The sequence below is a fragment of the Cyrtonyx montezumae genome, unplaced genomic scaffold, assembly GCF_038088225.1.
Source record: "Cyrtonyx montezumae isolate F1298 unplaced genomic scaffold, pur_monq_1.0 scaffold_25, whole genome shotgun sequence".
Lineage (NCBI taxonomy): Eukaryota > Metazoa > Chordata > Aves > Galliformes > Odontophoridae > Cyrtonyx > Cyrtonyx montezumae.
The window spans coordinates 14,145,810-14,157,206 of NW_027071992.1; the positions used below are offsets into that span (position 1 = coordinate 14,145,810).

The 11,397-nt window shown below is 37.6% G+C and overlaps 1 protein-coding gene across 1 annotated transcript in view; it reads left to right on the forward strand.

Moving 5' to 3' along the window:
* MTMR12 (myotubularin related protein 12) overlaps positions 1-11,143 on the forward strand; it is a 31,392-nt gene extending 20,249 nt beyond the window's left edge. The window contains exons 11-16 of the mRNA XM_065740007.1: positions 2,503-2,581; positions 4,217-4,287; positions 5,448-5,620; positions 6,333-6,500; positions 6,902-7,063; positions 8,058-11,143. Coding sequence (XP_065596079.1) covers positions 2,503-2,581; positions 4,217-4,287; positions 5,448-5,620; positions 6,333-6,500; positions 6,902-7,063; positions 8,058-8,633 — 1,229 coding nt within the window. The 3' untranslated portion in view covers positions 8,634-11,143. The remainder of the gene's footprint in view (positions 1-2,502; positions 2,582-4,216; positions 4,288-5,447; positions 5,621-6,332; positions 6,501-6,901; positions 7,064-8,057) is intronic.
* Positions 11,144-11,397: the final 254 nt, after the last annotated feature.

Genomic DNA, 11,397 nt, shown 5'->3' on the forward strand with positions numbered 1-11,397 from the left:
TACTGCCCTTTTTTGAGGACTTTGTACTAACAGACATCCTCTTCGGAGGTAATACACCACAGTCTATTTTTTTTTTCTTTCTTTCCCTGTTCTTTTTTTCTGCCTTTCCCTTTAGTAGGTTCCTATTCAGCATTGGAGTCTTCAACTTTTAAGTTCAGATGAGATGAAGAACTGTACAAATCGAACATAAATGCTTAGTTTTCAGAGTCACAAGATCTGAATATTCTCCTGCCACAACTTTACAAGCTCATACTCAGTTTTCATGTACTTCACATCAAACTTTCAATCTGATAATGTATGTTCTGAAGCTTTAGTATAGTTTGTCAGTTCCACAGTGTTACTACTCTTGAGCGAGCCAAATAACATTGTTTTTTCTTTATTCTGGTGCAAAGTGGTCAACTCTGCTGTTTCTTTGGATGTTTTCTGTAATAGTGTTAGGCACTGTTAAAGGTTCTTGCTTGGTTTGGCTTGATTCCATGACTGATGGGGTGGAGGGACCCACAGACACATGCCTCACTGGGGAGAGAGGGGAGGGAAAAGGCAGGGACATGGACCTAAAAACAAAGCGGTGGCAACAAGCTAAGGGAGAAAACTAATCTACTAAATGTGGTAGCAGAATGTGAGATAACATGATATGAATTGAATAGTAATAACACAATATGGAATTGAAGCAATAAATCAAATAAAATGAGAGTGTGTCCAAAACCGGAGGCCTCACTCATGCTGAAGGCATGACAACTATGGAGCACACACCACAGAGGTGAGCAGTAACAGAAGGGGCTGCCTCATTACTTTCAAGCAGTTTTATCTTTCCCTCTGAACAGAAATTGGAAATGGAACAGGTAAGTCTTCTGGGATTTGTACTTCTCTTCTGAGAAACGTACACTCAGAACTACTTACAGTCCACAGACCTGGAGCATTAACTCTTTAACTCCCAGTGCACTACAGGATGTTATGATGGGAAATACCAATAACAAAAATCATAAAAGCATGATATGCTGTTATCAACAGCTGGACGTGCTGCCAAATCTGTCTCTGAAGCTTTTAGGCCCTGGCGAAAGCTTCGCAGCTTGGAATGAATGCCTTATCTGGGAGCAGCTCACTGTCAATTGAATCATACTATCACTAATTCCTGGTTTCAGATCTGTGTAATGCTGAAAGCATTGTGAATTTATTTGTCTGACAGCCTATGAGAATTTGACAGGTCCCATTATGTCCAGTGACAGTGCATCAAAACCCAGCAATTCCTCAGAACACTTCAGGGTATTGCTACATCAGCTAAGCTGATTCTGCAGAACTTAAAAGTTCTTGAGTATCGTCCTGCTGAATTGGCCGTATTCCACTTCATCTCATCTGTTGTATTCTTCATCCAACTGTATCAGTGCTCAATTAATGGTTGCACCCAGTGATCTTTGGAGGTCTTTTTTGGCCTAAACAAATCAAGTCTTATGAGGAGTGGCAGGGGTTTGTTTAGTCTGGAGAAGAAGAGATTCAGGGGAGACCTCATTGCTCTCTTCAGCTCCTTGAAAGGAGGCTGTGTTGAGGTGGGGTCAGCCTCTTCTTCCAGGTTACTAGTGACAGACTAGATGGAATGGCCTTAAGTTGTACCAGGGGAGGTTCAGGTTGGATCTTCAGAAAAACTTGTCAGCTGTTGGAACGAGCAGCCCAAGGGAGGTGGTAGACACACAGTCCCTGGAGGTGTTCATAAAACATTTAGATGTTCTACTGAGGGACATAGTTCAGTGCAGAAATACTGGCGTTATGGTTGGACTTGATTTTGGAGGTCTTTTCCACTTTGGTGATTCTGTGATTGTTTGACCATGTAGGTGTGGCAACAGCCTGGCAGTTTCTGAGTACTGATTGTGCTAGAAATAAAAGCAATAAAATTTTAGGTTTTGTTTAACTAGCTACAAAGATTCTAGTGAAGATCATAAGATTTTTATGACTTTGTGATACAATGCTGGCCTTCTGAATTATCCTAGCTAGCTGTTCTCTTTTTTGATGTCTTTTAATGCTTTTTCTTTTTTTTATTTTTTTAACAGTTCCAGTGAACTGCTTAAAACTTTTCCTGGTATTTTCCATCTCATAAATTTATCTAACCCCCTTTTACAACCCATTTGTATTTCTGGCTTCAGTGTTAGTGACCTTCTGATGTTAAGATTTATGTATATCGTTCTTTAAGGCAACTGAAATTTGACTCAGAAGTAAGAATTGGTCTCATCTGATTAAACTTAGTTCCTTTCCCATATTGTCAACAAGTTTACTTACTTGGTTTGGCTACTGTGAACTTCTAGAAATATTTTTTTTGCTACAAAGCTTTACTGGTATTTGCAAGACTACTTCCTTGTGTAGTTATAAATCAAGTGTCAGCTTTAACAGCAACTATGATTTACTGACTCAACATAAGTTGTTGTATAACCCTTTGTGAATGAGTACTAATATAGTGTCTGACTTACTTAGTGCTACATATGAGTAAACTGCTGTTTTTTTTGTTTTGTTCAGATAACAGTACAGACTTCTGGGCAACTGATGTGAAATGGTTTTCATTGTTGGAGAGCACAAACTGGCTAGAGATCATCAGGTTTGCTATACCTATAACTTTCTTGGTTTTATATTGGTGCTAATTGAATTTTTACTGTGTTTACAAGAATTCTCTTTCCTATTGGAAAGGTGAAGGGCATCTTCATATTTCAAGAAACTAAGGCAATCTTATGGTCCTATTTGTCATATCTCTACAACATATCACCATTTTTACAGTGCAGGATTGTGTTAAGCCCCCCCACATTAAAAGATGGGAGAAGCAGCAGCTTGTTCCAAATAGAATTCTTTCAGGAAATCTCTTAAAACTATAGATCCCTTAATTTTCTTCCTGTACATAGCTTTTTTCCAATCTGAAGTACTCTTTCTTTCTTGCATGAAACCTGTGCCATGTCTCTGACTAGCCTTGCCATTCTCTGTACTCTCTACTTCTATAATATCCTTTAGGATGGGATGAACTGCAGTATTCAAGATGTTAGCCCACCACAGATTAATAAAATGACAGTTGTTCTCAGTTTTGTCCCCTTCCTCTCCTGATTGTTCCTCAAGTTCTTTTTCTTCTCTCAGCAATCCACAGTGAGTAAGTCTTGGAATGGTGTTGGCTGGCATAAGGCTTGTTGTAGTGCGATGTTGAGGTTCTTTTTTTTTTGTTGTTTTCAGTGTTATTTTGTGCTATCTGAATTATCTGTTGGCTTATTCTGTGATCAGCTTGTTACTGTTAAGTATTTCTTCAGTTTCTTGCAGACAGCTTAAGTTCATTCTGAAGAGTAATAACAAATATTGACATTGATATCAATTCCTTTTTTCAGAGCTGAAAGTTATGTTGAATGAGAGGTTCTAGTGAAGGTTGTATGTTGGGAAATCTATTCACATAACTCATTATAATTAATTAAAGATATATACCAGCCCAAATTCCTATCTTTAGGTTGCTTTAAGACTGGTCAGTTCCATACTTGGATGCAGTTACTTCCTGAGTCAGCCTATTCTTGACTCTTGGAGTCAGAAGAAATGCTTTCTCAACTAAAGAATCTGACAGCTTTACATTTGGAGGCTAAACTGTTAGCTTCTGTTAGTGACCTAATCCGTTGCAAGAACCCTTATTTGTGTGCAGATGTTTTCTGAAAATCCAGCTTCATCAAGAATTAGAACTAGGAACCAGCAGAATAAGATCTGGTTTTACGTGACCTTTAGCTCCACTCAGTCATCCTTGTTTAATGATAACCTCTGAATAAGCATTGTCTGCATGCTTACAAGATCTGATTGCTGGTCTTCCCCTCTGTTGTTCAAAAACAGATTGTGGGAGAAATGTACTATGTATGTAGGAGGTTGAAAAATAAGTGAGACATTGTACCAGGATAAAAATCTGGATCTTAGTAATAGTAATGCTTCAGTGTGTGTGATGACTTGTACTGTTTCAGAATCAAGTACTGTGTGGTGAATGTACAGAGCTAACAACTGGAAATGCATGGTTGATTGCCAAATAAGGATACCTCCTGGAAACTTGATGTTGAAACTAAATGCTTCTTCATCTGTAGAAATTGTGTGGTTTTATATTAAAAGAATAGACAAGTTTCAAGAGTATATTTTAACCCCTCTTTAGAGGAGATATTTTTTCTTTTTTTTTTTAAGAAAGTAAACATGTTAATAGCTAAACTGAACTTTTCCTGTACCACGTTAGGCGAGTCTTGAAGAAAGCTATAGAAGTTGTTGAGTGTCTGGAAAGGCAGCATACAAATGTTCTCCTTATCGGTAAGAAAATCATGAAATTACCCTATTTTGTATTATTGTAAATTCCAATATATTCTATTTATAGAAATAATTCTGATTTTCTTTTGAAGTTCTTTAAATGTAGCTTAAGTTGTCAGTTTATAATTATGGTTTGAACTGGTATAATTGATAAATGTATGATCTTCAGCATGCTTAAAGTAGCAGACCTTCCTGGAAATAATTCCTGTAGTTTAAAAACAAAACAACCTACTGGACAGACAAACAGAAAAAAAAAAAACCACAAGGAAACACTTAACTAGCATAGTTCAAGGCTCAGTGGAATATGTTATCAAAGAGAAGGCTGCTTTTAAACTTCCATGCAAGTCATGCTCTCTCTAATTTAAGAGTTCTTGTTTCCTAACTTATTTTTAAGGTCTTCTGCTATATTTTGAGGCTGAGGAGAGGGGATAAGCTCCACACAGAATGCAGAGATTGAGAACTTTCTAAAGGGTTATTTTTGTGCTAGATGCACAGTAATGAGTTTAATCACTTTTCTAAAGTGTATGCTTATTGTATACATCCTGAGCAGTTTTTTGCCGAGATTGATGAAAGCAGTCACACAGAAAACCAAACAAGATTAACCATCACCCTATTTTTCTGTTAACAATTGAGGGATGTTTCAGCTTTTTGCCATTTGGGAAGCCTAGCACAGGCAGATGTTTCTTGATAGGACGTGAAAGACAGAGGATGGATATTGCACAAGGAGGCAGTTTCACTCCTTGCCTTATGTCTCTTGTGTGCGTTTAGGGATGCTTTAAGTCACATCCACACCTTGAGAAAAGATGGATGCTGAACATAACAGTGAGGATTGAATGGCTGGCCTAATAGCTTAAGGCAGGAGGGGGCAGTATGTGCCCTGTGGGAGACTGAAAGGAGTAGGGATCAAAACTAGAGTATTCAGAGTTTGTTTTGCGTTTTGTCTTGTGCATGTGTCAAAAAAACCTTGTTTCCAGGAGAAAAAAACAACTGTATTAGAAATACAGATTTAATGTTTTTTCTGGTATATAACTTGTAAGAAATTGTGTGCTTCTGTGTTTTGAAGTACAGTTTTGTTTAGTAATGTGCAGTTAGCAATTCTTTGCTTTGCTATCCAAAGCTTATGGAATGGTTTAGACAATACAGCTTTTTCTTCTCTTCTGTAGAAGAGAGTGCTACTGATATGTGCTGTGTAATCTCCAGCCTGGTTCAAGTGATGATGGATTCATACAGCAGAACCAAGTCAGGATTTCAGAGCCTTATTCAGAAAGAGTGGGTAATTGGAGGACATGGCTTTTTGGATCGTTGTAACCACTTACATAAAAGTGACAAAGAGGAGGTATGATTCTTTTTTTCTTTGCCTTACCTGATATTTAAGATTTTAGTCAGCACAGGGAGAGGCTTAGCTGTCCGTCCAGAGGTTATTTACTTCTGTTCTGTTTCGTGGGTGGATATTTTGTATGGTGTTAGTGTTTCTGCTATTTGACTTTGCAACAAAGGAATAAGCATGAAATTTTACTTTTCTGTCTTTGAACCTTTCAGAAAAAGACTTGCATCTTGTGTCCTTTTAAACTGTTAAATGGTAACATCCATAAAAGTAATTCAAGTGAACTGTGCATTTTTGTCACAGATAGAGCTTAGTTTTATATTGTTTTGCTGGATATTGCAGTCTGGTTTCTCCATATGTTTGTATTTTGGGAATAAATCAGATAGCTATAAAGAATGGAAATCTTAGGTGTATACTGGTCAATCCTGATTAGCAGTTGTTACGAACTGGTTTTGCAACTTTGAAAATGTCTTCTCAACAGCCTTTTATAGTGAACTAATAATGTGTGCAAATTCAGCTCAGAAAGCGTTGCTCTCTTCTGTTAACATCTGGCATGGGGTCACTCAGATGATACTGAACAGTTTGACCTAATTTGTATATAGCAATTCTGTATTTCACTAGGTTGTATTCTTTTATTTGTTTGTTAGATGGTAATACTGCAAAATAACAGTTTGCAAGATAAGACATACTTTTTTTGTGAAACTGATAGGATGTTTTCTTTTAGGCTCCTGTGTTTCTGCTCTTGCTAAATTGTGTTTGGCAGTTGGTACAACAGTATCCTCCAGCATTTGAGTTCACAGAAACTTACTTAACTGTCTTGTCAGACAGCCTCTATGTGCCTATATTCAGCACTTTCTTCTTCAACTCACAGCATCAGAAAGACACTACTATGGTAAGGGCTTGTTTTGTGTGTGCAGTGTGTTGGATAACAGGAATACAAAATCTTCCTCTTACATACTCTGTTTTGTTCTGAAATCAGCATTTTTTGAATGTTGATTTACATTTGCTTACTGCTTTTCTCTAGCCTAAGAAGGTGGAAGTAGGCTGTAAAGAGTCTAAGAAATTGAAGATGACTGTTTAGCATATAAAGTGCTGAGCATACAATTTAAATTGGCAGCACTGCATGACTGCAGTGAAATACAGAAAGGTTTATTCCGTAATCCTGATGTGCCCTCTGTATTTGACTTCAAGTGTCCATCTTCTGCCCAGCTTTCAGAGTGTTTCTTAATTTCACCTTGACTTGGTCAGAAATCCTTTCTAACAGTCTTGATTGTGACCTGTTTGTTTTGGCAGACTGGTGAAAGCCTGAAGACACAAAGCAGTCCTTTCAGATTTCTTACTGTGTGGGACTGGTCTGTGCAGTTTGATCCCAAGGCCCAGGCTTTTCTGAACAACCCTCTTTATGCAGAGAAACCAAAACCAGATAAAAGCCAACGGAAAACTGCACGATTCAAAGTAAGATATTTTGTTGCTTCATGAGTTCTTTCTATCATTTAAAAATGAAGTGTAACTCAGTTGTACTTCTAACATGCTTACAGTAGTGTTACTAGTGTCAGCTTTTAATTTATGAATTTTGTGTATGGCTAAGTCTCATCTGTGTCTTGAGTGCTGCTTGCATCCTCCTTAGCTTTTCACTAAATCATCCATGGTTTCTGTATGCAGCACAGCTTTTCTTACTACTGTGATTGCATACAACACTTAACTTCTTCCTGGGACTTAATGTTAGTGTGAGTTGTAATGACTTGAAGTGATTTTGTTTTGTTCCACTAAGTACTTACTTGAAACCATGATTGTCTCCTTGATTTTTCTCTTGAGTGTAATGGGAGTTTGTGCATGCATTAAAAAACAAACAAACAAACAAAAACAATTAAAATTTGCAAACAAACAATATCTGTCAAGGATATGGAGTGTTGGTGGATCACCTCATTACTGGCAAATAGCATAAATTGAGAAGAAGAAACTTGTTTGGGGTAGCTGTAGTTTCCCTACCATCTGAAGTGTGTTCTGTACTAAAACATTCTCAGGTGATACACTGTTATGATATGCAGCATAATGTATAGCTGTAAGGTGGCAAGTAATGAGGAAATGAAGAATTAAAGACTTCTGAACCAAATGCTCTTTGATTTGTATGGCCATCTTAAACTTGGAAACCTGTAATACTTGTATGAAGAGCATTTTCCTGTTTCAAAGAATATTTTATGCAGTGTTGCTTCACAGCTAGAGTTGCAAGAAAGGTATATGAAAATAGAAGGTACTGTGTGAGTTATTTGATGTATTAGCTATCAAGAGTAGCAGTTTTAGACACTATAGCAAAGGCAAGTCTGTGTTTGTCACTTCATTGCTTTTAAGTATTTTCTGAATATAATTTCAGTGTTTTTATTCCACTGAAGATTTTTAACGTTTCATCAGTATTTCTTTGTATATTTTTCTTTTCTTTTTCCCCTTAAAGCATCAACGACAGCTTTCTTTGCCACTGACACAAACAAAATCTTCCCCAAAGAGAGGATTTTTCAGGGAGGAAACAGATCATCTAATTAAAAACATTCTGGGTAAAAGAATTGGCAAGTTCATTAATTCTTCAGATGAACCTCCTAATAGCTTCAGGGAGTTTTATGATAGCTGGCATAGTAAGCCTGTTGATTATCATGGTCTTCTGTTGCCTCACATCGACGGACCTGAAATCAAGGTCTGGGCTCAACGTTATTTACGATGGATTCCTGAAGCCCAACTTCATGGTGGTGGTACAATAGCCACAGCTGCAAAGATTTTGGACTTGATGGAGGAAGTGCAAAACTTGCAAGTGAAAATGGATGAAGAACATAGCCAGGCTATTTCTGGAGACATACATGCTGTTCCAATGCTGAGAAATTCTGCCCGTTTGTCATCGTTGTTTCCTTTTGCTTTACTTCAGAGACAGTCTGTCAAACCAGCTTTACCCACTAGCACCTGGAAAGACTTGGAAGATGAGGATGACTTGGTCAAGAGAGATGATGAATTTGTTGATCTAAGTAGTGACATGTTATAAACTGTATATAAATTTATAAAGTATGAATTGTACGTGACTCTGAATTTAAGGTGTTTTTCCATATCCTAATCTGAAGAACTCGAGTATCTACAGCCTGCTGAGTGGGTTTGTAGGGTAAAGAAAACTTGGCTGAGTATATTTTGAACTTCCATGTCACTCCAGCAGTATTTATTGCAGAAACACATTTTTAGTATAGGTGTAATAAAAACAAGTCCGGGCTGCCAAGAAAAGCAGACACACGGCTGCTTTATACAAAAAAATATTCTGATGCAAAGGTAGAATACTAAATGTGTACAGCAACGGTCACGGGGAATCTGCAGACTTTCTTACCATTAAACACTCTTCCCTTCTTGCTAAAAACTAACAGGAACTATTAATATATCCACAGTTCTGTACCACGTGAAAGGAAGAGGGGAAGGTGAAACTAAACGTGCTTTCAAGCATTAGCTTTTACAGCTGAGAACTAAACTTGGGGATTTCTGTCTACTGTGGCATCAAACGAAGTCATGTGCTTGTCAGCCTCATCCTTTCTGACAGCGTTCATCATTGGCTTGCAGAACTTTACCTTGTGTAGTGGTATAATAGCATCTTGGCTTTTGTAAGGCTCTGCTTGCACTTATCTTAGAGATGAAATGCAAGAGCTGAAGCTCAACATTTCAAGACCTGTTGTGTCTTCTGTCATGTGCCCTTGCTGCCTTGGAAAATCAAGTCCCGAATGTTTCCCGAATGTTGATTGTAGGAAATGGCCTGACAGAGATTCTCTTTTTTTTTTTTATGGATACTTTTTTCCTCTCCTTTTGATGAGATTTTTACTCTTAATTTCCCTGAATATGCCAGTTGCCTTTGAGGCTTTCTGAAGCTTGCACTGAGACCCTCCACACAGAAGGGAAAGAAAGTCCTGAATTTGCAGTCTGTTGCCACTTGACACGAGTTAGTGGTGCAGCTTATGAATGTGGCTTTCATACCTTGCAAACATTTGCATCCTGTTACTGGATGTTCTAGTAGTACCTCGGTGAAAAAAGCCATAAAGAAATGCCTGATAACTTTTTGATCTACTGTGTGTGTGTGTGTGTTTATATAAAAAGTATTTTTGCTGCAAATAACTGTCCTTTGTAAAGTTGAGTGTTATTTGACTGTCAAATCTATTTTGAGCCCTTAAGTGCTAGAGGAGTACCCCCAAGAATGGATGCAAGTCATAATATCGGTTAGTTTGAGATGGTGGACATTGAACGTTCTCTGTATTCGTGTATGATTTAGAAATCCATGCTGGAAAATTCAAATAGTGAAATCTAACACTTTAAAATCAGCTCAGTGTAATCAGGGTTATTAAACTAGGTTAGAGATCAGTCACTTCACAGTGAGCTGTACTTAAGATGTGTAACAAAAAATCATCCGCAGCTCTTTAAAAATATTAATATTAAAAGAAATGTATAAATGGGGGAAGGGAGAGATCTTGCTGCAATTCTTTGCCAAACTGAAGCTTCTCAGCTCCTGATTGCCTTAAGTCTTAGTAGCCTGAGGACAATACTTGACTTCGTAGCAAATTGTTTAAAAACATGCTAGTACTTACACTTTCTGCTTTGATACATATCTCATTGTTGTTGTTTTTACTGCTAGCTGTAAAATTCCTTACTGGAATGGGCTGTCCAGCACGTGTCCTTCAGACTTCACTGTAGCTCAAGTAGTTCATTTATTCAGTGATTTCTTTGTGTGTTTGAACAATGCATTTTTGTAGAGAAGAAATATCCATCATTCTAAGGTCACCTGGGTTCAGGGGGTTTTTGAACACTGTTGTTAGGAAGAAGAAAATATTACATTAATTTTTCTGTGCTTTTAATCAAACTATTGTAATGGCTCAGTCACGAAGAATACATATTTATATTAAAGAACAGGTGTTGGACATCTGACTTGTACATAAGTTATCAAAAGTTTATATAGAGGGAAAGCATATATGTGGAATCGAGCATAGGAACACTTCAAATGTAGAGTGAATACCATTGTTGTTGGTTTTCTGCACTGCAGGTTTGGGAATGTGCTTAATATTTTCATTCGACTTCTGTTTATACCTCTGAGTTTTTACACTGAATGCAAACTAGAAATTGTTTAGTTGGCTTAAAAAATAAATACAACTCTTGTTCCTCTTTAGCGGGCAGTGTGGAGAGTATCAATAAAATACACTTTGTCATGTTTATCTTGAAATGACAATGTATGTTTAAGCTCTGTTTTACAGAATGACACTTTAAATTGTAGTGAACTTGACAATCTGCAGTGACAAGGCTTTAGGGTTGTACACAGGGTATTTGCAGACCTACAGAGAGGATGCTGTACAGTTCTGACCTGGCTGTGCTGTAGGTTGCGTGTGTCAGTTCAGGAAAGATCAAAATTCAGGATGCCTATGGGAAGCTACTGAAGTGATGTAGAACGTGTCTGCCAAAAGGCATTTTTTGGGGATCTGTTAAAATATTGCAGTCGTAACTGTTCTGGGGATCTATTAAAATTTTTCATTCACAGAGGTGTGCTTGTCTTTCATTAAGTGGTTTCCCCACTTCAAGGAGGAGCATCATTCTTACGGTGTTAGCACAGCAACTTCTTGAAATTGCAGTGGCAGAGTATTTCTCAAACTGAATGTGTTCTGAGTCCAGGCTGGCTGCTGCTGCTCACAGTACTCTATGGACTACAAATGAGAAACATGTAATTTTTTTTTTCTCACAGAGATGACATAGTACTAGTTTCTGTCCCCAAATCCAGCACAAGCACAGATCGG